This window comes from Nyctibius grandis, chromosome 5 (genome assembly GCF_013368605.1).
Source record: "Nyctibius grandis isolate bNycGra1 chromosome 5, bNycGra1.pri, whole genome shotgun sequence".
In the NCBI taxonomy this organism is placed as follows: domain Eukaryota; kingdom Metazoa; phylum Chordata; class Aves; order Nyctibiiformes; family Nyctibiidae; genus Nyctibius; species Nyctibius grandis.
In genome coordinates this window covers 63,704,098-63,729,749 of record NC_090662.1, presented here as the reverse complement: position 1 = coordinate 63,729,749, position 25,652 = coordinate 63,704,098, and the positions used below count along the sequence as shown (strand labels likewise).

The window sequence follows — 25,652 nt, the reverse complement described above, 5'->3', positions numbered from 1 at the left end:
GTTAAAGATGCTACAATAATGTTCAATTTGTGCATGCCATTTCTGTACAGAAGCTCGTTGTGCCACCCCGTCAGGGGGAGGGGTCCCTGCTATTTCCTTAAAGGGGCCTCTGAGAATGATTTGTTGCTGACGAATGGTGTGCTTAGCCACTAGTAGTGCTAAGCTTACCACAAATAATTCTATTATCCACAACACTCTCCTTCGAGATGTACTATCTCTCTTTAAATTTATCAGGTTTGGGCGAGAGGGCCTCGCTAGAGGACACTTTGCCTCCATACGCCTCACATTTTTAGGTCCTGATTTCACTGGACCATATTTCCACCCATAGTTAATCAATTCTTGAGCTACTTCCCCCCAAGTCCACACCTTCTGTCCTGGGGGTACAGCGATCCGGGGTTAAAACTCCAGTTAAAGCAGCTGTCACCCGTGCACTCTGAGGGGTATTTCTGATAGTACCTTGCAATTGAATTCCTAAGGGTTTCAATGAATCAGGCAAACCTCTAACCAGGGGAGTCATCCTCTCAGGATCTACCGGTATCATCATTGGGGATTCCTGCCTAAGCTTCAATTCCCGATCATACATCATTTGCAAACAAGCCGCCTTGTGCACATTCTCCACAAGCTGATCCACCGAGCCTGTAAGCGCAAGAGGATCTCCCCTCTCCAAGGGATTCAAACCTCCAGCCCAATAAGCTGCTCGCTGAGTGAGAGACCAAGGGGCTCTATTATCACCAGTAGTCAAAAACACTCCAGGTCCCCAATATCCCTCAGCTTCTCTTTCACTCAACAGAATCTGATCACCACCAGTCAACGACACTCTCCACACATACTCTGTCTCAGACTCCTTTGGACTGCGTGAAAAATCCCTTTTCAACTTAGCCAATTCAGTTGCTGTGTACGGCACCTCCTTAGTAACCATTTTAGGATTATGGTCCTCACTATCCTCATAAGCATATTCGACCTTAACCAGCAGTCGAAGGGGTTGCGTAGGACCCTGCGGTAAATCACATCGTGTCCCCGCTTCCTCTGGTTCCCCCTTGCGGTACAAACCATCCCCTTTGTGATCATCACCAGGGGACGGGGCTGCATCAGCTGCCTGTGCACGACTCCGTCGCCCTCTGCAGTCACAAGCACGTAAGTTCTCCACAAAAGCCTCCTGCAAACACCTTACATTCTCCCGCTCATTCTCTACTTCATCCTGCAGAGTTTTAACCCTTTCCTCCAATTCACAGTTTCTTTCCTCTAAAGTTACCAACCGATCTTGCAACAACCGCACCAAAAGCTCTTTTGCCTGCGGCGTCTGTGCCGAGTCCTCCAACTCCTGCTCTTGCGTTACATCAAATGCACTCAGAATTGCACCCATCCTCTCTAGGTTATTGATACCTTCCGAAAACTCAAGGATCCTGCCGACTACGCCAATTTATAAATGTCGGGTTCCGGATTTAAGGTCCGCCTCTAAAGCAAATCTAGAAATAAAATGCAGACAGCCTCCCCGTCCGCCCCCCCACCTGAGAGAGAGAGAGAGGGAGAGAGAGAGAGAGACCCGCCTAATTAGTCAAAAAAGGAGCAAATCTAGAAATAAAATGCAGACAATCCCCGTCCCCTGCTCCCCGAGAGAGAGAGAGAGAGAGAGAGAGACCCGCCTAATTAGTAATTCCAGTGCAGCCCACGTGCGGCGTGCCTGGTTCAATGCAGACAGCCCGCGTGCAGGGCCTGCCAAAAATATAAATAATTCCAGTGCAGCCCACGTGCGGCGTGCCTGGTTCAATGCGAACACCCGGTATGCTTAACCTGCCTGCAGGTAAAGCACCCCCAAAAAATCCTGACCCGAAATAGTAAAGATTCGTGATCCTAGAGTTCAGACAAAGCACAACCGAGGCACGGTATCAACAAACTTGGCTCTGACTTTATTAGGTCCAACACTGAGGCAACTCAATATTCAAGGAAAAGAAAGAGAGAGAGGTAAAAGAAAGAAAGAAACAGAGAAAACAGTTGAGAGAGAAAGAAAAAGAAAATATTCACCACCCTGAGATCCAGCGGCGTCCCGCGGGAAGTACCTCCTTCCTACTTGGAAGATGGCAGTGAGGGTCCCGCGTGTTGAAGTGATCCAGCCTCTTTTATAGAGTTTTCCCGGCAGAGTCATGTGACTGGGAGCCGTCAGTCAACAGTTCGCACCAATCACAGGTCCGAAGGCGGGACATGTCCGGTTCCTGCGCCGTAGGATTGGCCTCTTGCCAGGCTGTCACCGGAGACATGCATCCGGAGGCGGGTGGAGGGCGGGCGCCTAGCTTATTGCGCCATCTTACGTTGCCAGGCTCAGGCATTCCAGGCAGCCGCCATAAGATGTCGCCCGAGCACGTGGTTTACGATTTCTGAGACAATGCTAAAAAGGAAGGGCCAGATTCCCACAGAGGACCATTGACTTTTCCCACTGACCCCGCTTTTCTTGAGCTGGTAAATCCATGACAGAATGAGTTTGCTCTGCTTACCTAGGTAACTTAATCCAGCTGAACCTTTCTGAATGTTTATGATGACACCTTGAACAAGATACAACCACACACATCCTGCTGACGAGGACTATCTGGCCCTTGCATGCTCGGGTGAAAAGCAGTAGGTCGTGATGGGTCAAATGCGGATCCAGAAATAGAGCAAATGTTTTAGTGCTTTTCACTTCAGATAGACAGAAGTTTCTGACACCGGACTCGGTGACTAAACTGAAACAGTGAGAATCACTACTGTCAAGTTTTGCCTTACTTTGCTGAGGTATCTCAGAAGACAAAGGAACTCAGCTCTGCCCGTCAGAGGGTAAGAAATGGGTCTAAGAGAGATTCCAGGTACAAACCAGCTCTGGAGGAGCAATATGGCTCTGTCTGATTGAGCTCTGATGAGGAAAAAATAAAATGAAGCTTTTAAGTTTCAGAAGAGGCCCAAGGCCAGTCCAGAACAGATTGTGGCATGAGAATGTTTGATGACAATTCTGGTCAGAGACCTTTTATTTCCACAGGATCTCCTGAGACAGCCATTCGAGTCCTTGTCTCCTGTTGCATGTATCCTTCTTCACGGCCGTTTCTTCCATTTAGCAGAGATTCAGAGAGACTTCCGTCAGCTATACAGCCTTGTTCCTCATTAGGAGAGCTCTTTGGGCTCATCCCAAAATTCCTTCAACAGTTGTGTCAGAATTCCATCCAAATTAAAAAATGAACATCTGCTTTCTGTGGCTGAGTCATCTTGGGACACTAAATACCAAGACCATCACTTTTTTTACTGGTATGTTATGATCTATGAGTGGTCCTGGCTGGTTCCTTGGGGTGAGTGGGCTGTACTGCACTGGAGCTCAGTTACTATCAATTACTATCTCAGGTGTCTGCAGGGAGCTTCATGCCTGGGGCACCACTCTTTCAACCCCATCTCTGTGATTTCCAAGACACCGTGGAACAATAATATATTTAATAGAACTGCTTTTTATTTTCTTAAGAAGACTCTGAGACCCAGTTCCACGTCCCCAGCAAGTGTGTGATGAAGTAAGTATTGGAATCACCCAGCATTTATGGACTGGGTCTCAAAAGAGAAGAAAAATTATTACTAGTAACTGCAGTTCTCTAAGCTGTAATATCCATATGCATAGTTGCTACCTATTTTCCTTCCTTCCTCCTTCTCCAAGTCCCTTTTTTTTGGAACTTCTGTTGCTGAGCCTCACCACAGTACACAGCTATTTTGTGACTAAGTACTCAGTAGGAGGGAAGGTAGAGCATGTGTGCCTCCTTTGGGTATTGCTTTGGTAAAAACAAGTCTGGCTCAAGTGTTCGTTGTGCAAACCTCCACGCTGTAAATGTATGTATCTGCCAAAAAAACATATCCAGGAACCACAGTCACTGGAAAAGTAACCTTGCTTTCCTCCTCTTGGCTGTGTCATGCTCCCCTCTGCCTGTCCTTTGGGAATAGCATCTTTACACAAAACTTCCCTCAGAATCTGGAGGAAGACTGACAGTCAAACTGTAGCCATCTCGTGCATGGGAGGACAAGAAGGATTTCTTGAAAACTGTAAGAGACAGTGACCAGCAAAGCAAATAAAAACAGCCCAGCAAAAAGGCAAGCATACCACAGTGCAAGACTGGTAATCATCTAGACCGCAGGTAGGACTAGGATGCCCGTGCTACAGGGCACTACAAGGAATAGCTAGAAAGATACAGCTTTTACCTTGGTATGTTTGTGTCTACATTAAGACAAAAGGCAGCAAATAAATAGGTGAAAGGAACAGAGTAGTGAAGAGGTAGTAATATTTTGGTAGATATTTATTTCTCTCTCACGCCAGAACCACAAAAGAATCGGGATAAAATAATGAAAATGCTACAGTGGTGCTGTCTAGCGACATGTGGATGAAATAATGTAGCCATCCTGTCTGCCAAGCTGAGGTTCAGTTGCCAAGTCCTTGAGCTTTACCATGAGAAATACTTCTTCCCCTAACCTCAGCTTCCCATCCATGTAATTTGCAGTTATCCCCTGCATTAAGATTTCAGTGATGGAGACAGCAGTGATTTCTGCGTGTTAGTAAGAGACTACCTTCCTGTATACTCCAGCTGACATTTTGTCCATTTTCTCTGATTTAATGAGGTAGCTAGCATGGGGCACCGACATTTGAGAGTGCAAAAAGCAGCATGTCCTGGGAAGACACGAGTCCTTCACACCTTCCTGCAACTGCTTCTCGCCGTTGACTCTGTGTGTCGGTTTCTTTTCCTTGGATAAATTTTAGACGTTGGCAACAAAAAGGTTTTTCTAAACCTTTAATTTTGGTGGGTCGCTGCTGGGACATGTCAGAGCCAAAGTGGAAGTGAACATCGCGGGGCGGGTCTGTCCCCGCAAGCGGGGGAAGCCGTGATCCAGTGTGGGAGGCAAAGGACTTGGAGCGCCCGGAGATGGGGCAGGACATTGCTTCAGCTGAGCGCCGAGGAGGAGGGGTTGTACAGGGCAAAGTGGTAATTTCTGGCACTAAATGGGGCTCGGAGCTCCAGCTAAAGATGGCAGCGGTGCCAGGACAGCCTGGGCTAATTAACAGAAGCGACTAAGCACCCTTCAGCAATTAGCTTTATGAAAACTGGAGCAACTGCTGCTGAAGGCAATCGGTCCCCACCAAGTTCAGCCACAAACCGAGCGTTTCCACCCGCTGGCCCAGGGGCCCGGGCGGCCCGGCGGGACACAGAGGAGATAGCATCCCCTCGCCCGCCTGCCCTTCACCGGCGCGCAGGCCCCGCCCCCGCAGGCCCCGCCCCAGAAGGCCCCGCCCCGCCGTGCGCCCCTTCCCGCTGAAGGCCCCGCCCCGCCGAGGGCCCCGCTCCTCCCAAGGCCCCGCCCCACCAAAGGCCCCGCCCTTCTGCAGGGCCCTGCCCCACTGAAGGCCCCGCCCCGCTGAAGGCCCCGCCCCGCCGCAGGCCAACCACCTCCTGCTCCTCTAGCCACGCCCCTCTCCTCCTTCCGGGCTTTCCCGGCGCTCGGAGATGACCTCACGCGGATCTTTGTCTCCGCCCCTTCCGTTTAACGCCGCGGTTGCGGGCGGAGCCCCCCCTCCCATCCGCTACGTCACTCGGAGCGCGCCGGAGCCGCTCGCACGTGTCGCCCCGCTCGCGCCGCACCGCCCCGCTCCGCTCGCGTGCCGCCGCCATGAGCTGCCCCGTGACGTGCGCCGCGTGGGTGCGCTGCGGCGTTGCCAAGGAAACGCCGGACAAGGTGTGGGGGGGTCCGGGCTGAGGGATCTCCGCTGCCCCCCGCCGCCCCCAGCGCCCTCACCGCTCTCTGTGTCCGCCCCGCAGGTGCAGCTCAGCGAGGAGGAGCTGAAGCGGCTCATCGAGGAGGCGCAGGACAGGCTCGGGTGAGCCGGGGGCTCCGGGCCGGGGGAGCGGGGCGGGGGCGGCCGCGCGGGGCGCGTCGCGTCTCCCGGTCTCTGCTGGAAACGGAGTTGGAGCCGCCCGGGCCTCGCCGCTGACAGAGCTGTGGAGGGGTGGGGGTCCGCCGGCCCTGGGCCGGGAAGAGGTCGGACACCAGCCCGCCCCGCAGGCCGGGGAGTGCTCGCTGAAGGCCCGGCGTGGGAAGCAGGAGCGAGCAGTGGAGATGGGCCGCAGCCAGCGTGAGTTCCTCCTGAGACGACTGTGTCATGAGCCTGACGTCCCGGGAGGGTCCTTTGTCCGGAGAGTGAACGGAGAAACATAGAATCACAGAATGGTTTGGGTTGGAAGGGACCTTAAAGATCATCTAGTTCCAGCCCCCCTGCCACAGGCAGGGACACCTTCCACTGGACCAGGTTGCTCAAAGCCCCATCCAACCTGGCCTTCAAGACTGCCAGGGAGGGGGCAGCCACAACTTCTCTGGGCAACCTGTTCCAGTGTCTCACCACCCTCACAGTAAAGAATTTCTTCCTCAGATCTAATCTAAATCTACCCTCTTTCAGTTTAAAACTGTTCCCCCTCATCCTATCTCTACATGCCCTTGTAAAAAGCCCCTCTCCCGCTTTCCTGTAGGCCCCCTTCAGGTACTGGAAGGTTGCTATGAAGTCTCCCTGGAGCCTTCTCTTCTCCAGGCTGAACAGCCCCAACTCTCTCAGCATAGCTTCATAGGAGAGGTGCTCCAGCCCTCTGATCATCTTTGTGGCCCTCCTCTGGACTCGCTTCAACAGCTCCATGTCCTCCTTATGTTGGGGACCCCAGAACTGAACACAGTACTCCAGGTGGGGTCTCACGAGAGCAGAGTAACGGGGCAGAATCACCTCCCTTGACGTGCTGGCCGTGCTGCTTTTGATGCAGCCACCAGATGCAGTAATGTCGTGCCTTCGTCACGGGCATGGCAGCATGGGCTGTGCCCCCGTGCGGTTCTTCAGCTGCCAGCCGTGTGACGGCAGACTAGCTGAGCACTTCAGGGGAAGTCTGCAGAGACCTGCTCGGGGCCCGGGCCTCACTGGAGTTTTCCATTCCCGCCTGGAGCGAGGAACTAACGACTTGGATTTGTACCCATGGGTGCTCTGGAGATGTGGCAAACCAAGATGGCAGCCCCAAACTGACTGTGAAAATATGGGTGCTGAGGGTGAGACGTTACAGTCTTAAGTGAGTCTGGAGGCCACGGTGCAGCTCAAAATGACTTGATATTTATGCTTTGGCAAAAAAAAAGGTAAAACATCACTCAGGGATGTATTTATGGTTCACATATGAAACAGGAGACATCATGACTCTTTGCTCAGCACTGAAAGTCCTTAGTTGTGTTAAGTTTTCTTGCTCTGCTTTTAAGAAAAAGTTAAATAAACTTATGAAACAAATAACAGAAGTGACAGATTTAGGAAACAATCTGTGGAAGATAATAAATAAATGGCTCTCTTTTTGTCTAGAAAAAGATGAAGTATTGAGGTCTTATTCCATTTTTGGGCCTTTTTCAGTTGGATCTGTTCATAGATTTAGGCTTTGATTCTGTTTCAGCCGTGTAGGCTTTGTGGTTATACCACAGCATGGATGATTGAACTGATGCAACAGGTAGCAGTAAAAGCTTTTGTAGCTGGGTGAATATTATCCACCTGATTTCTGTTAGATGCATCTGTGACTTTATTGCTGAACAGAGTATTTTGTCCCAGAATGTGTCTTGGTTTTTTGTTTTTTAATGGTTCCAAAATCATCTTAAACGTTTGGCAGAGTCTTATTTTATGTTAATTTCTTAACCAATTATGTTTAATGTTTTTTGCTATCTGTGGTGTTAACTTGTTTCTCCTTTATGCGTGTGAACTTCTGATTTTTTTGAGTGGGTTCCTTTCTCTTGCGATTTGAAAAACATGGAAAGATTTGAGGTGCTGTTTGTTGATAATTATGCATTCTGTTAAACTTCAGCATGAAGATTTAAAGACCATCTGTAACAACCAAAGGGGTTATGATCTCTTTATAACATTGGGTACTTTGTAGAATTTGTTACAACATCAGTCACTTTTTCCTGTGCAAAGATCAAAAATCGGACTCAGATTTAGAATTTCTAATTATCTTGTTACCAGGTTTTACACAAGGAAGAACTGATAATGTGAGGTCTTTATTTTACTGAACGATTACAAAAATAAGTTTCTGATTTTTACTTTAGAACATATCTATGAGAACTGTCTTGGCTCTTTATTGCCTGGGATTTTTGCGTGCAGGACAGAAAGACGGTTTATTCAGCAGGGATGAGTTCCTATGGAGCATGCTCCATTGAGACATCTGAGATGTCTGTTAGGTCCTCAGCCAATGTTTAATGTACACCTCCTTCTACTGAATTCCTTGCATATGGAATTGTTGCCACGAAAGTTCTGAGTTTTCTAGATGTTGCATAGTTTACCCTGTAAGAAGTAATCTGCAATATGTCCCTACCTAATGAATTTTATGTTGTTTTTTCTTCTAATGTAAGTATGGGAAGAATGAGGAAGTAAGGTCTTAAAAACCTTGGAAGAAATGCAAGAGTCATCACACATGATAGGGCTTGTGGGTGGGGGAAAAAAAAAGGAAGTAAGGAATTGGACACATACGAACGCACAGAAGTGAGGTTGAAAGCATTGTATCCACAAAAAAAAAAAAGAGTAAGAGAAAGGGATTTAGACACACAGTTTAGCTCTGTCGAGCAAAATTTGTGCCACATTTTGTCATGAAAACTTTAAAAACTTTCTCTGGAAGCCTGAGAATAATGGTGCCGTGTATTTTGGGAGAAGAGAGGAAATGAGTGAATGGATTTCCAAATTATTGGCATAAAGTCTTGGTACCCATGTGAACAGCCAGGATTACGTGCCGAAATCTTGTTAGCAGTCCCCTAAGCAATTATGGAAGCATTCTAGACACCTGTCACGGTTTCTCAGGGATGTGTATCTTTAAACAGGGATGGCACTGATGGTAGCGATGAAGGCCAGACGGCATGTGGCATGAATGTAGCTGTTCCTGGCAGAGCTGAGTCTTCTCAGAAAAATGAAGACCTGTCTGATGATGAACTGGATGAATATGATTTGGAAAATTATGATGAAGAGGAATACACAGGTAAGAAAAACTTAAATGTCTCATATGCAGTGTAAGTGAAGAACCTTTTCACTTCTTCTTGTACTTAAGAAATTAGTATCCTAAAACTACACAGCGCTGTGTTTCAAATGCTGGAAACTCACATTTTGAATTATTTGCTTGTCTCAGTTTCGTAAGTCGTTTAGTGACTGAAACAATTCAGTGTCCCCCTCCCTGACACTAGAACCGAGAGCAGTGTTGGAAAGACTGTCACTCCCCCTGCTGTAGTGCTGGAACAAAGCAGCCGAAGTCTGTGAAAGCACTGAGCAATTTAGGTTACTGAGGTTCTTATGTTTGGAACTTGGAAATTCATTTAGCCCACTCCTGATATTTTGCAATACTAGTGTTGGTACAGGAGTTTCTAACTTTACCTGTCATTGACACATATAAAAAGTGTTCTGAAATTCTCATCTAGGTGATATAAAACTTGGAGACTCTTTGGCTACTTTGGCAGTATATGGGAGCAATGATAATGATCCTTACATCACTCTGAAAACCACTGTAAGTACTATAAAAATGTTAAATATCTTAAACATCATAAACTTAAAAATCGATTAAATTTTCCCACTGCCAGACTGCCTTAGGGTCTGTAGGTGCTTGCAGTCCTTTTCCAAAGGTTTGCCAGATTTTTGATGAGATGAACTCTTTACTTTTACAGTTGCTTTGTGCAGTCACTTCTATGTGTGCTTTTTATGTTTAAGTTGGGTTTTAAGGTGAACTGGCTTGTGTGTATGTGGATGTGGTTTGTCACCTATCTAGGAGAACCCAGAAAATTCTTGAAGAAATAACAAATCTCAGTATCTCAGGCCACTAATGACCCAAATTTGAAAACTTCCCGGATTGCAAGACTCTTACACATTCCACCAGTTTGTGGAAGAAACCAAGCTGAGGTGGATTCAGGCTACATGTCAAATTAGGGGTATGGCATGAAGAAATATGTGCCTGTTAAGCACATATGCACAGCATACTGTGTAGTTGACTGTTTCTGCCTGTATTAGTTTCCACCAGGTATCAGATGGGGAACATCCTTGCAGGAGCTGGCTTTGTAGGAGCTCCGCAGGGGGTGAAGAAGTCTCTGGCTGCAGTGTAACAGAAGCTAACTGTCAACAGTGCTGTCCTGTTATGCAGCCTGTTTGTCTTGTTCTGGTGAACAGGGATGCAGTGTGCAAGACGTGAGCTAATCCTTCTACTCTACTTAACATCGGTATTGCCTTGGCTAGAATATTGGGTGTCTCTTCAGAAAAGCTATGGAGAGATTCCAGAGAATATCCTGGAGTTTAGTTCAGAAGGATGGATTGGAACTTGTGATTGACTTAATTTACATGGAGAGATTACAGAAAGCAATTACAAGGTGAGGTTGTGTGAGAATAGACAATGTAATCTAGAGAGCAACCAGGAGAGATTTATGATCATCTGGGGCAGGGTAATGGAGTAGGTGAATTTTTGAGACCTCTTCTAAACATAAAAGATTCTGAGATTTTTGAGTGCTGTCCTTTCTGTACTATTTTGGATTCTTTACAAAGCTAGTGAGATTGAAAGAAAAGAATAGCTATAGGCTTCTACACAATGTCTAGTTTGTGTGTCAGGGGATTTTATCAAAGGTGTGTGGTCTCAGACAAGGAGTTACAGTGACTTCACATACTGTAACAAAGCTCAAGGAGGAAGGCATACGTCTAATCTTTAAAATGAATTCACTTGCTATGTGCACTTTGGGGCACTGTATGTTTTCTTTGTGTTCCACTGACTGGTTGATGATTTTTCTTGCTCCTGTGTACAAGTAGAGGAGAGAAATGCTTTAAAAGTGATTTCTATAGTCAAAGAGGTAGTCGCGCAGGGATTCAGAGAGAATATGAGCTGCATTTATTCAGTGTCAGAAAGGCTGACTTTATTCCAGACACAGAAAAAATGAACACCTTTTTCTCAGGCCTTTCTTCCTGCACTCAAGTCCTTTCTCAGATTCTGAAGGAGAATACTTTAGTGCTTCAACATTTATTTTATGTTGTTTTCTGGTATTTACTACTACTACGGTTAAAGACTAAGTACTGTGCAGCATTAAGTTGATTAATTCAAAGAATTGCAGTACTTGATAGAATTCAAATATTGAAAAGATGCGTAACATGAATAAAAAAGAAATTAAAAGCTTGCAACAAGAAGACTAAAAAGTCTTCTATGTGTTGTATATTTGAAGGATGGTACTCTGTTTGTATAGGACTATTGACTTTTATGTACAGTTCTTGGTTTTCCACTAACAACAATTCCCTGAATGCCTTCCATTCCTCAGTAACAATGAAAATGAGATGAGAGGTTACATCTGTTCTGGTACAGCTGAATGCCCACTATAGCTGTAGGCAGTACTTTTCTGGAAATACTTTCCAGAAAGTAGACAATGCTTTAATGCTCTTGGAATTGCTTCCTGGATGTGAGGAGCAGTTACAATATGCTTATTGTGTAAAAAGTTGTTACGCTACATAAATGCTCAAGGCATGAGAGCACAAGGGAAATAAGCTATGTATGTGGGTTCCTTGTGGTGATTCTCTTTTTGGCAATGGGCTGCATCATGGTCGCCTCAAAAGAATTATTTATATTTGATAATTAAACATCTCCCTAAATCCACCTAGGTCCCCATAAACAGTCCTTCAGTCTATATAATAACTATTCAGTCTCCCCATGGTCGAACTGGGTTCCTGTCTTTCTCTGTTTACCACCGTAAGATGGTTTTAGGTGGGTGGGCAGAAGGATGTTGAGTTTTGAGTGTTTTCAGTTATGGTTAAAAGTTATTACTGATTCAGCCTCTTTAATGTGTGTAGTTTTGTATGTTTATGTGCTTTGCTTAACATCCACTGTCCTCTCCTTTTTGCTGTTCAGGATCAATATGAACAGGAGGACTTTTTGATTAAGCCTAGTGACAATCTTGTCCTTTGTGGCAGAGCTGATAAAGACTGCTGTAGTTTGGAGGTCCATGGTAAGTAACATAGAATTTGCTCCTTACAGTGCAGCTAGGGAATATGTCTTGCCTATCTTGTTCCATATGGCTGTGTAGCAGGTGGGGAGGTGATTTTTGGAAGTTTTTTCTTCTCCCCATCTACCCTGTGTGTTTTGTCCTCTTTCCTGTGTCATGGTGCTTTAGCCACTTTCCAGAACTAGAGTATTTAATGTGGAGTTACTGTTATTTAGAGGATAGTGTGCGTTTATCAGGCTGTATAGCATTTCTTGTCCTTATTTCATTCCTAATGACACTTAAAAAATACCATAGCATGTTTATTCTCTGAACGTATGATCTTTATTCCAAACAGTCTTGCTTTCCGTATCATGTAAGCTTCCTCTAGTGTTTTTTTGTTGTTTGTTTAGGGTTTTTTCCTTGCTTTCTCCTTGCTTCTTTAAATGTGCTTTCCACTGCTAGGAGTAGAAGAATCAGCACCTTTATCATCTTAGTTTTAGAAGAGATGATCCTTAATGAGGTCTGAATACCACTTGTTGTAGCGATGTGTTTAGTTTTGCTGTGTAAAAGATTTTTTCTGTTGCAGCACGGAGTGCTACTGAGTGTCCTGAAGTCTTTTCTTACAGTGGTTCTTTGGGGGAATGTTTCTGGCTACTTCCTCTATGGTACATATTTCTGCAAGCAAAATATTCTGTTTTAAGAAAACAGCAAGATGAAAGTGTTTGAAGGCATCTCTTCAGATACCAGCATCTGGCATTTTGTGTATTTGGAGGTGTTTACAAATTTTATTAACTGTATTATTTTCCCTGTATAAACTTCTAAAACAATAGCACAGGCTTCTGCAGTTTATAACATTGGGTAGCCCTGTCTTAGTTAACTACTAAGACTACTTAGTTAACTGAAAACTTTAGTTAGTATCTGAACATCTGTCACATGCACTTAAAAACGGCACAGTGGTTTTGTGTGTGTGATGATACTGTGTTATTAAAACAATTAATGGGTTTTCTCTGCTATCTAGTTAGTAAATTCTTTTATTATAAGGAGAAAAATAGCTGGCTAAAGGGAATGCTGTGTTTAGTATCTGGTTGCTTTACCAAAACTCTTCCTGTATCTCAGTAACTCTTCCTGTACCTCTAGATACCTGCTAGAGGTATCTTCATCTGACTTCTTCAGCTTCCTCTAATTTGAAAACTGTTTGTCTTTTGCCTTAATTTCCCCTTTGATTTCATCTGGAATTATTTTTTTTTTAATTGCTGATTCTCTAAAATGAACGTCTAAACCGTCATTAATGTATCCCGATGTAGAAAGTGGTGGATATGGAGCATCTATGTTGAAGTGATCTTACAAATAAAGTAGCATAGTGTGTTAGGAATACGGTGTCTAAGCTTTGCTGAACTTGTCACTTCTTTATCTGAAGCACATGGGAGAATGTTCGTTTTGTGTAATTCGGTGAGGCGTCATGTTAGTACTTGGAGGCTCTGGCCTCTACACTGAAACTCTGAACACATTGCAAATTTATATTCTAGATCTCCTTGACAATTTAGTGTTTGCCACATCTGCCTTTTGCAGAAGTGAACTGTTTGTAGTTGCATGCTTTTCCTCTTCACTGGTGTCTTGTATATCTTTAATTCTTTTTCAGTTTATAATCATGAAGAGAACTCATTTTATGTACATCACGACATTATCTTGCCTGCTTACCCTCTAAGTCTGGAGTGGTTGAATTTTGATCCTAGTCCTGATGAATCACTAGGTAAATGACAAAGGATGTAAATGTACTGTAAATGTCCAGTTAAATAATTTTTACTTGGAAAGTATATAAACGTAATGTTGTCACTAATTAATTTCCTCCAGTGGTACGAACAGAAATAAAACCAAGATATTAGGGTGGAAAAACTGAATATTGTTTTTTTTTGTTTGGTGATACAGTCACCTTAGTGATACTGCCATAACAAGTGATTTGACTGAAACACTGGTTTTATTACAAATAATTAAGTTATTGTCAATTAGCAGACCAGAGCAAGCTCTTCTCTAATCTGCTTTATTTTCCATTTGCAAATGAAAGGTTGCTTTTGTTCAAACTCATTATGGCCAATGCAGTTGATTAACTGTAAAACAGAGCAAAATTTATGTATATTTCTGTATTTAGTAACCTTTTTCCTCTGTTTTACAGATTTATTTTTTTCCATAGCACAGGGAATGTGTTGGGGTTTTTTTTCCTTAAAAAAAGAAACAAAATGTGGAAATTTATACAGCTTCTTTGAACGGTTACTTGTACTGAAGGGGAAGTGTACTGGAGATCAAGTAATTTTTTTTTCTGGCAACATCTGCTGTCAGTTGATATTTTTGAATTGCTCCTTGTCAGCTATAATCATCAAAGATGTTCAAATACAAGATTCTGGCACATATGTATAAGTTTTACTTAATCAAAGAAATAAGCAATAGCTCGATTACCAAATATGCTGTTTTGTAACTCTAAATAAATGTGATTGCATTTGGGTTTCTGCTTGTAGGAAATTATGTTGCTGTGGGTAACATGACCCCGGTTATTGACATTTGGGACCTTGATATAGTAGAATCCTTAGAACCAGTCTTTTCTCTTGGAGGCAAGAAAGAGAAAAAGAAGAAAAAGAAAGGAAAGAAAGTAAGTATTGCAGAGTGGTTTATCTGGTTGGATGGAGGAAACTTACAGCAAGGATAATGTCATTATCACTTCTTTCCTACACTGAAAAAATCATAGATAATCTGGTTTAATTCCATCTGTCATGTTGAAAGATGGTGTTTAGGCGGGCTACAGAAGATAATGTCATCGTTGTCTGTGATAGGTTATAATTGGTATTTTCCTGTGACTCAGAGTTAAAAAGGCATTGAGCAATAAAGGACAAGGCTGACAGTAATAAAATACATTTACTCAGGATTCACCTCTGTTAGCTTTATCTGTCTAAAATTCAAGCATATTTTAAGCTAGTTGTCAAGACTGTCTAAGGTGAATGCACAGAGACACCCCCCGAGAACGGCTGAGCTTCTTTTAGTAGACTGCAGAGAAAACCTTAACTACCAAAGAGGAAGACTGAGGTTTAGACGGGATGCTATGTTATGTGAGATGAATCTCATTGTGTGCCTGAATGTGTTGTTATGATTTGTCCAAATTCTTTGGAATGTAAAACAAGTATGGAAGTAACATAACTTAAACCATCTAGATTTTGCTTATAGTAGATCCTTCAGAAAGTGCTTAAAGACTCCCTAGAGTAAGTAGGGAAGGTGAGCACTGGGTATATAGCTAATCTTGGTTTCCCAAATGAAGGAGCACTGCAGTGTTAGTCAGCTGAAGAACCACTCTGGGTAATTGTGAAGAGGGGATTTACTTCTTGAGCCTCTCAGATCTTCCGGTTTTAAAAACAATAGAAGAAATATCATTGGAAGGGGAATTTGTTCTGTGAAACTTGCTTCTGAAAATCACTGAGTTATCAGAATTGCTGTTGAAGATACCATTCATAAATGTTACTTCAATTTGAAATGCTAATTGTTCTCTTTATGGATAATTAAAGCCTGGAATTAAGTACAGAAGAGGAATGGGGTGGCTTATGGGTGGTTTCCAATTGCTGTCCCAGTAAACTTTGAAGCTTAACCATTTTAAATTAGAATTTGTGGGAGCTGGCAGTTACAAGGACCTAAAGCTCAGGTAATTGGGAGGAGGGAGAGGGAACTGCCAGGAGTGTTTAGAAAGAAGCTGAAGAAGCTGCACATTAGCTGGAGACAATGAAATTTCTTCTGCTAGCCTGAAGGGAGTAACCAGTTCTGGAAGCCCATCAGCTGTGAACGGAGCAATCTGAGATCTGGGGTAGGAGGCGAGGTGCAGGTACTGCAGAGACAGTTCTATCAAAAGCCGTGTTGCAGACAGTGAGAATAATTTAAAACATGAAGTTGTTTGTGAAGGCATTAAGGAGTTCATACTAATGTGTTGTAATGCTTGATTTCCGTTGAAGCTGTAATTTTCAAAAGTATGTTGTATCTGCATACACAGAGTTTGTCTTCAGAAGAGACAGTGAAAGGACATACTGATGCTGTGCTTGATCTTTCATGGAATAAACAAAGCAGGTAAAAGAATACTTGAATAACAATGAATGGTTACAAATTTGTATACGTAATTAGGTATACATTTTTCACACAAATCCAAAATCTTATGTAGTATAACACTGAACTTGAAAGCAGAGCTGAAATGAACCAATTCTTAAAAATACCCCCCCTCCTTTTTTTTTTTAACTAGAAGTCTTGATTTACTTTTTTACAAACTTATCTATTGCTGCAGATCGCTTTTTATTTGCAAGTTGTCCAGATGAGGGCAGGGCTAAGGTTGATGAATTGGCTATATTTTCATCAGATGCACAAATTGGAGAAGCAGAAGGGCTGCCCTGGTCTGTGCTAATCTGCCAATGACAGAAAACACCATTTCAACAGACAGATTTATAGAAGGAAGTCCTTGCTATTCTGGTTTTTTTTTTTCCCTCTGCCTTTTGCCCCAGAGCTGTGGACAGAAAAGAGAGTGTAAAAGCACTAATAGCACAGTTACAGAAATGCCTCTGACCTTTGGGTTATCCTAGGCAGAGAGAATTCCCTGTTGTCTGAATGAACTAGCAACGAAGTGCTACTATTGAAGCAACACAAAGCTGGCCCATCTTGGGGGAGAGGTCAAGGACAATGTGCTGACTGAAATAAAGATGCTGCTGGTTTTTATCGCTTAGGTGGTTTTTAACAGTTCAGCTGTCGGAGGATCCTCAGCATGGGCCTTGAAGCTGTTCCAGTCAGACACAGGCTGATTTTTTGTTTGGGTTTTGGTTTTTTTTTTTTTCCTTGCTGTCATAAATGTCTCTGAAGATAGACATAGTGAGCTCCACATACTACTGACAAGCAGGTGTAAGCCTTCACTTAAAATGCTTTGTTAGCTAGATGCTGAAGAAGGAAACACCCACATAGACATGCAGTAAATGTACATAAATTGCACTCTTAATTTACAGTGTGTTGTCTATTGTTCTTAAATTATGCATACGCACAGAGTGCGGTAGTCATCATTCCATCAGTGTTACAGAAGAGTAGCTTTCATGTACCTAGAAATCGTTGTCTGGTGATATTGTAGAGACAAGTCACAAAAATTACAGCTACAATAATTAAGTGTCTGGAATGTGTAATCCTGTGATGTGCTGAGTTACGAGCTCATTGATACTGGTTGATGGTTGATCTTTCAGGAAATAAAAACAGCCTTGAAGTGGGAAGCTTAGGGTCTAAACAAGGAACTCCTTGGAGCAGCTATATTTAAATGTTTTGTTGGGTTTTTTCTTGTTTTTGTTTTTGTTTTTTAAGCAAGACATACCCTGACAGCTCTCTATAAATAACATTCTGCCTGTAGGTCATAATGACGTTAGTGTAAAATGTTCTCATAGCCTTCACTATGCATTTTCTTAACTTTCCCTTGTAACATTTTTTGGGAGAACAATGTTTCCAGGAGAATGTTAGCTCTTTCAGTCAGAAACACTTTAGTATTTGGAGCGAGTTGGAGCGAGTCCAGAGGAGGACGACCAAGCTGGTGAAGGGTCTGGAGGGTCTGACCTATGAGGAATGGCTGAGGGAGCTGGGGTTGTTTAGCCTGGAGAAGAGGAGGCTCAGAGGTGACCTTATTGCAGTCTACAACTACCTGAAGGGAGGTTGTAGCGGAGTGGGAGTCGGCCTCTTCTCCCAGGCAACTAGCGATAGGACAAGAGGACACAGCCTCAAGCTTCGCCAGAGGAGGTTCATGTTGGACGTTAAGAAGCATTTCTTCTCAGAAAGGGTCATTAGACATTGGAATGGGCTGCCCAGGGAGGTGGTGGAGTCACCATCTCTGGATGTGTTTAAGAAAAGACTGGACGTGGCACTTAGTGCCATGGTCTAGTTGACATGGTGGTGTCAGGGCAATGGTTGGACTCGATGATCCCAGAGGTCACTTCCAACCTGATTGATTCTGTGATTCTCTATTAAAAAAAATGGGGGAGCAGTTTCAATCAGAAACAGCACGTTGAGGTAATAGATCTGTTTTTAAGAGCAATAGTAGCAATTGTACTGTGTATTTGACAGCCCTTTGGGAATGTTTTGAGCTTTTTGTCGTTAAACTTCTAAACTGTGTGTTTATTGCTTTAATACAGTTGATCAAATTTAAGTTGAAATATGGGGTCTGTAAACTAACTAAAACGTTAGTGGTTCCTTTCAGCATTCTATGAAGGATATACCATGTTGGATCTTCACTAGTTACATAAACACTCAGATACTGGAGAGCAAAATATTTTAAAAACAGGTTTGTCTGGCCCTTGGCTGTATGCATATGCAAATAAAACTAAGTTGCATAGGTAATATTTAAAAATACTATCTTAATGTCAAAGGAAAGGAAGTGCTTAAAAGCCTTTCTTGGTTTGTTTTGTTCAAGAAATCTTCCAGTAAATGATATTGGGCGGCGGGGGAGGGGGCAGGTGTGTGCTGAAATACGAGCAAAACTGTCACTTATAATAATAAGTGTTGTACTAATATAATGTAATATAGCCTGTTTGTAGTCTTTACGTGTGACTTAGAATTACCTTCAGGGAGTTATCCCTCAGGCTTGAGATATATAGTCTATAGACCAGAGTGTACTTGGCCTCAGAATCAGGCTATGTATGTATTTTGGACTTTTGTCTATCATTTGTTTGTATCTGTGTAAAGATTTTTAAAACTTTCTTTTTGATCCGTTATCAGGAATGTTTTAGCAAGTGCGTCTGCTGATAATACTGTGATTCTGTGGGATATGTCCGCGGGTAAGCCAGCAGCCAGCCTCATGCTACATACAGACAAGGTATGTAATAATTGCTATGTTTCTTCCACTGTAAAACACAGAGGAAAAAATAACTGCAGTTTTTCATTAGCTGCTTGGTAGCGAACCCTTAGAACAACTCTGTAATTTTCTAACAACTGTGCAGAATTCTTTAAATTTCTGAATTAGTTGCTTTGGCAAACAGCGCTGTATTTACTTTTAAAAATGTTATTTAACTTATCCTTTAGAAAGCTTGCAAAGATTTACAGCAGTTTTTAAAATGCCTTTTGTGTGAAAGCCCTGATGGTTGGGAATCTAATAGCGCTGGTATAAGCTACAAAAAACAGATCTCTGAGCATAGGTCAAATTGTAACTCTCTCTTAAGGAAACAATGAGTGTCAGTTACAGTTTGTTCCAGGTAAGAAAGGCTTAAAATAAATGCTACTGAAATACCATAGTGATGGGTACTTCAGAAATTAATTCATCTCATAGTAATTAAAATGTAAAAGTTAGTTATTAATAGCTATAACCTTATTTTGCTGTTAATAAAGTCACTGCCCTTGGCAAACTCCTGATTTTCATTTTTCACTAACATCTGCATTTTTCCCCAAGCTGGAAGTGGCTGTTCTTTTACCTTCTCCAGCTTATTTTTTTTAATATCTAGGGCAGAAACGGGGCGTGTGGTTCTGTTCAGTTAAATTATTCTGGAAAATATCTTGTTTCCACTGGGTGGCGGTGTTTGAAACAAAAATAATGTGCATCTCTTGCACTGTTTTATGAGAAATCTGAGTATCGACAAGCTTAATAGGAGGGTTTTTCTGGGGAAATGTGCTGGTTTTGGGGAGGGCGGTTGTGCTGTGTTTGTTCAAAAAAAGTTCCTGTATACGTGTGTTATATCTCAATGCTTATTTTTTAAAATAAAATGTTCTATTATCTAGGTCCAGACAGTGCAATTTCATCCATTTGAAACTCAGACCCTTATTTCTGGATCTTACGATAAGTATGTCAGGGTATCAGTACTGAATTAAGCCCGTTAAGTTGCCTCATGGTTTTCCCTCATGGTTTTCCTTTTCATTTGCTTATAACTGTGCCAAATTTCAGTAATGCTATTATTTTTTTTTCCAGTAAGGTAGCCATGTTTGTATGTGGCCAAAATGTAGTTTTCCTTACCTTTTTGACGGGACTAGCCAAATCCTTTAACCATCTGGACTGACATTTTCTGTGCCAGGTGTCTGCTCCAAACTGAATTTATTTCTTAATTTGGCCTTATGGCATTTTCTGCATTGGGAATGTGTCACCGCTCCTTCCTGTGAAAACTTGTCAAGGTTTTGCCAAAGTGTAAGACCAGGGTCAGGGTATGAGTGCCTTCAAAATCCCAGTCCGCTCCCTCCACCCTCTTTTGATAGGTGTGCCATAGCCAAAGTTTAACAGGCTGTCTCCTGTGATTGCAGCTTGGAGATGCTCTGAAATGGTTTGTGTCTGCACACTTGGACTAGCTCTGTAACTGCTAGTTTTTATAAGCCCTGCCAGCCAAAAAACTTCCCCTCTGTTCTCCCATCTCCTAGGGGTAACTTTTTAATTTTGTTCTATAACCATGATTTTTTTTAATATCAATTTTTTTATTCTGCTTTTAAGACTTTATCCTTGTGTTAAAGTATTTAAAGACTTGTCAGCCTTTAGCCAAGCCTTTCTCTTCTCTGGCTTGTATTATGCTCTTGCTACATCTGCTTAAGTAAAAGTGTCAGAGAAAAACCTTTTATTGTTGTTAGGAACCTGCTTCTGTCCACTTTCCTCCCCCTCAACTTCTTCTGTAAAAATAAGAAAAAAGTCCAAACACTGAGATCAGCTTCTCGATCCCTTTTTAGCTGGCCCTTTGATCCCACAGACACCTGTAAACCAGTGTACTCTCTATAAACTAGCAGACAGCCTTTGTCGATTTTTCCTGTAAAGCTTCCCAGGACCACAGGCTATTCAATGCATTTTGGCAGGTGCCTTCATAACCTGACAGTCAAACCATTAAAAATTGCACATGTACTAAAACTGTTGTTGTAAAATGCGTGGTAAAATAGCTAAGAAATCTAGATCACATTTCTTTGGCTTTAATTATAGGACAGAGTGGGAGTGGGTCACCCTGTGGATGTAAATTGTGGTGAGATGTTGTGCGAGTGACATCATCGCTCCTTTCTTGCATTTGCATCCAGGAGCTTTTTGGGTTGGGACAGATTCTGCTGCCGCTGGGCTGAGCACAAGCCTGTAAAGAATCTCAAAGGACCCACTAACTCCCGTGGGCTCTTTCTCCTTTTTGGAGTAGCATTTCCCTAATGGCTTGTGAAGATTAATTTTTTTTATTAAAGCATATTTGAAAATGTTTGTGTATAGTAAATTGATTTCCTAATTAGTGCATTATTTTGAACAGTCATTACTTGACTTTACTGAAGTGTGTTCATAATTAAGTGATATATTTGCATAATTATGGTCTCTACGTAACTTACGTATTGAGCAAATTCGAGCTCTGTTTGCTTAAATAGAATGGCTGTTTGTAAACAAGATGAAACTTTGAAGCATAGGGAAAAACCTTGTGCTTACCTGGGAAATTTTTGTCTGTTATTGAGTTGGGAGACTAAATAGGGAAGTTGTTTCCATTTTAACTTTTGAATTGTAGTTAACATGGACCTTCTGTAAATGCTGATGGTAAAACAAACTCCATAAAGTATTCTGCCATGATTTTATTGTTTTTGTTAATTTCCTGTCATTTTTTCCCATAGATCAGCTGTGCTGTATGATTGCAGAAACCCACAAGATAACCATCGAATGTGGCGGTTTAGTGGTCAGGTTGAAAGAGTAACCTGGAATCATTTTTCACCTTGTAATTTCTTAGTGAGTACATGCTCTTCTATGCTTGGTCTGTTGACTGTTGCCATTTCGTTTAACCTGTATTTTTGTGTTCATAATGTTTCTGAGTCATATAATGGACCTGATGGACAGTTGGACTGCTGGCATTGCTTATTTTAAAAATGCAGTGTGGGGGAGGATGGGTTTAGGTAGTTTTTTCAACAACTATATCGAGACCAGCAACTTACTTGGTGTCTTCATTATGACAGTAGAAGAGCAATTGGTGCTGATGTGTTTTCACTCCAGAGGTAGCTTCTTTGCTATGTTGTTATAGTGTTCGCTGGCTGGGATGTATTTTCTTTTGCATAGTTGCTGTTGTGTTTCATGTAATGAGGCAATTGCAGCTGGGAAGTAGCCCGTTAGAACTAACATGCTGAATATTAATTCAGTGTTTCATTTCAGCACCAGAGGGCACTGCCCTCCTGTCTGGTGTAGATTAAAAATACCTTGGTTTTGTTGAGATTTTTATAATAAAAATTTTAAACAGAATTTACAAACAAATCTTTTTTATTATCTCAGTGGCTGTCTAGTTAGTCGTTGCTTTGTGTATACAGCCAATGAAAGCAGTCGCTCAGTTCTGTTGGGTTTATGATGTAGATCTCTCTCAGTATAATCACACTTAGCTTTGCACGGGGCTGCTATGCAGCCACATGATGGCTCCAGAAGGTTTGAACTGACAGTTAAGAGACAAAAGGCTCTGTATTTCATTGCCTAACCAAGCTTAATAGTGCAACCTTCTTCAAAACACAATCTAAGAAATTTGTATAGGATTAAGACTTCTCTGTAAGTCCCTGCAGCATAGTTCAGGTATGTAGAATAGCTTAGGGACAGCTGGATGGAGTCTGACTTTGGGGCTGCAGAACTGCGTACAATGTGTAATATGCCCTATTGAGAAGTAGTGTAAGTCTGTCTCAAATCACAGATATTTAATAGAGAGTGGGTATTATTTCATAGGAGCTTTTTTCCAAATGAGTGTCTATGGCTGTTTGTTTTTAAAATGTTGTGATTTCCTTAGGCAAGCACGGAGGATGGCTTTGTGTACTGTCTGGATGCTCGTTCTGATAAGCCACTGTTTACTCTGAAAGCTCACGATGAAGAGGTGTCAGGTAAATCGTGCGTGTGTTGTTTGTCCCCGGTGGCGAGGCATATCTGGAAGAGGTCTTTTAACGATACGACCGAGGTGGTAGTGATTCCTTGCTTAACAAATAAGAGTTGTGCAAACTAATCATGGGTAGCTGGTGCATGAAACAAATCTCTGCTGAGAAGCTGTTGTAAGCAAAGTATTTTAACAACAGTGAACTTTTCTCAGTGTCTATCAGGAATAAGCATGTCAAAACAGATCTGTCCACTTGGGACACACTCCCTTTGTTTTTTTGGTGAGGAAGAACAAAGACTATGTAATCTGGTCCAGGATTATGAATTTAATGTGTACTTCCTCTAGCTGTAATTATTTTATACTGACGTTCACTCTAGAGATGATTTAGGTATGGCACATGGGAAGGTTTTCACGCTGTCTCCTTTAGGCTACTTTATTTGATCAGTGTAGGAGCTTCTAAATAGGAACTTGAAGCACCTGATTAGATGTCTAAAATGAGATTGTATGACTATGCCCCATTGTCTTGGATAGCCAAAGAGATGGTCTTTGACGAATGAAGAAAACTACCCAGGGAAGACAGATTATGTGAAGTAAGAAGCAGAACAATAGCATCTTTGCACTGTTACTGTCATTGGAGTGAGAGACAAAATAAGCCCACCTGAAGTCAGTTTGCTCTCGCTACAGCGAGCAGTGGCAACATGAAACTTTGATTAACTTTTTGCTCCTTTGTACTGGGACAGAGTTTAGTGTGAGGAGAATATTAGGTTTGTTCTCATGACTTCACCTCAAAATGTATCCTCATCTCTGTGAAATGGTGGTTACCTGGTGCTCTCACACTGCTGCTGCACTCTTAAATCTTCCAGGGCTACAACTAAGCAGTCAGATCAAAGGGTGCCTTGTGACATCATCTGCAGACAAATATGTGAAAATTTGGGATATCCTGGGAGACAGACCAAGTTTAATCCATTCCAGGAATATGAAAATGGTAAGAGTAATATTCATATCCTGATTCCAAGAATGTTTTTATGTAAACTATGTCTGTTTAATCTTATCTAATTTGAATCTTGTTTTACATAACGTATCATCTTTTAGGAAAAAAAAACCACATCTGTGTATTCTGGGTAAATCATGCTCCTTACAGTGCAGCATTCAATTCAACATGTAACTGGCAGACTGCTTCGAAGCCTGAGACCTGAATACCAGATACAATGTTCTGAGTAGAACTCTTAAGTACTCCAACATGTATCTGTCTGCCGGGTTCAAGACAAAGATGTGATTTACTGTATGTAATTAGCAGCTCTTGACTTTAATTTTGTGTCTTTACAAAATAAGTTTCAGGAAACTTCTAGAGCTTGCATTTGTTTGTTAGAACTTGCTTGGTGAAAGTATTTTCAGATGACAAATTCATTTTAGGATGATATTTAAAAAAAAATCCTCTTTCTGCCTCCCTCCCAGGGTGTTCTCTTCTGTGCAGCTTGCTGCCCTGACTTTCCGTTTGTTTTTGCCTTTGGAGGACAGCGAGAAGGGCTGCGTGTTTGGGATATAAGCAAAATTTCTGCAGGTAACATTCTCATTGCTTTGCATCTTGTGGTTCTCCCCTTGCCCCCAGGGTGTATTTGTGTATTCAGTAATGTATTGTGGCTCTGAGAGAAACTGTAGGTTAATATTTTTAAATATCCCGAGACACTGTATGTGTTCATGTTTTCAGCTTCAAAAAGTGTGGTTTTTTTCTAACTTGGAGAACTGTGTTTGCCATGTGATTTATTTTCTTGTAGCTGAAGTATAATACCTGATTTCTTATAATACCTGTGGTTTTCTTTTTCCTTAATGTGCCTGGTGTAATCAAGTGTCACATTCTTGAGTACCTGTAGGAATAAAAGTGAGGACTGGTTTTGATCGGTTGTTGTAGCTACACTACTAAATGGCATGAATTTCTGGAGAAGGCTTTTAAGAGCTTGGTGGAAACCAGAGACTAAAAAACAGAGACTAAAACATGAAATAAACTATTTAAACTTAATGGTTTACTCTACAAAACTCATCCATTTCACAGTACTTGGGTCAGGAATTATGCACAGGGAAGCCTCTAGAGATGCTCTGGGGGAGAAATAACAGGACTTGTAATTTAAGTAGCATATTTGGGAGATGATTGTTGTGACACATAAGCTTCAACTCCCTACTCGGGGCAAGGGGGAAAGCTTTAAAACTGCACCAGGTTAGGATTTCCATGCCGTGATGTTCTACCTGCTGTACTGCTCTTGTCTCTGGAACAGTAACATGTAAGCAGTCCCCTATCTGTGTTGCAGTGAATGAAGTCTTTGGAAACAGAGAGAGACATGTTCTGGCTAGTGCCAACTCTGTGGCTTGCAGCTCCATGGCCGGCAGTAGCAGCAACGATTCGGAGACGGCAATGGAATCATGATGGACCAAACATCACAAAATCGAAGTAGTCAATGGGACTGTGACTGATGTGCATTCTACAAATCCCACCGTTTGGTGCGAGTTCATAGAAATTACTTGAGTGTCTTGCAATCTGCAGGCTTCTTCAGCTCAGGCAAAGAAACATGGTGATGTGGTTAAGGTCTAGCTCAGCAGTTCTAAGTTCCTGCCTCTCTTATCGGCTTTGAAAGATTAAGGCACTTGCTTTTGCCTGAGATGATGATCCCTGAAACAGGGGCTACTATGTGTAAAGTTGAAATACAAAATGAAACAGTCCCTAGAAAAGCATTCTGCTGCTACCAGCAGTCTGTTGAATACTGCAAGGAAGGTAAATACCTTCTAACAGCATCAGGAAAAATACTTGAGAGCTGTTGTGTAATAAATAAACAAAAGCTGAATGAAATGACAAGTGTAAATAGATAATTTATCCTTAATTTGAGGCTA

The 25,652-nt window shown here is 42.3% G+C and overlaps 1 protein-coding gene across 1 annotated transcript; it reads left to right on the top strand.

The window, feature by feature from the left end:
* Positions 1 to 5,578: 5,578 nt before the first annotated feature.
* PWP1 (PWP1 homolog, endonuclein) lies at positions 5,579 to 25,611 on the top strand. The gene is made up of 15 exons (XM_068400589.1): positions 5,579 to 5,721; positions 5,805 to 5,863; positions 8,863 to 9,017; positions 9,451 to 9,536; positions 11,901 to 11,997; positions 13,613 to 13,723; positions 14,484 to 14,614; positions 15,995 to 16,068; positions 18,730 to 18,826; positions 19,723 to 19,784; positions 21,550 to 21,661; positions 22,692 to 22,782; positions 23,636 to 23,757; positions 24,228 to 24,333; positions 25,076 to 25,611. The coding sequence occupies exons 1-15, from the start codon at positions 5,656 to 5,658 to the stop codon at positions 25,189 to 25,191; spliced, it is 1,485 nt and encodes a 494-aa protein (XP_068256690.1). The 5' UTR covers positions 5,579 to 5,655; the 3' UTR covers positions 25,192 to 25,611.
* Positions 25,612 to 25,652: the final 41 nt, after the last annotated feature.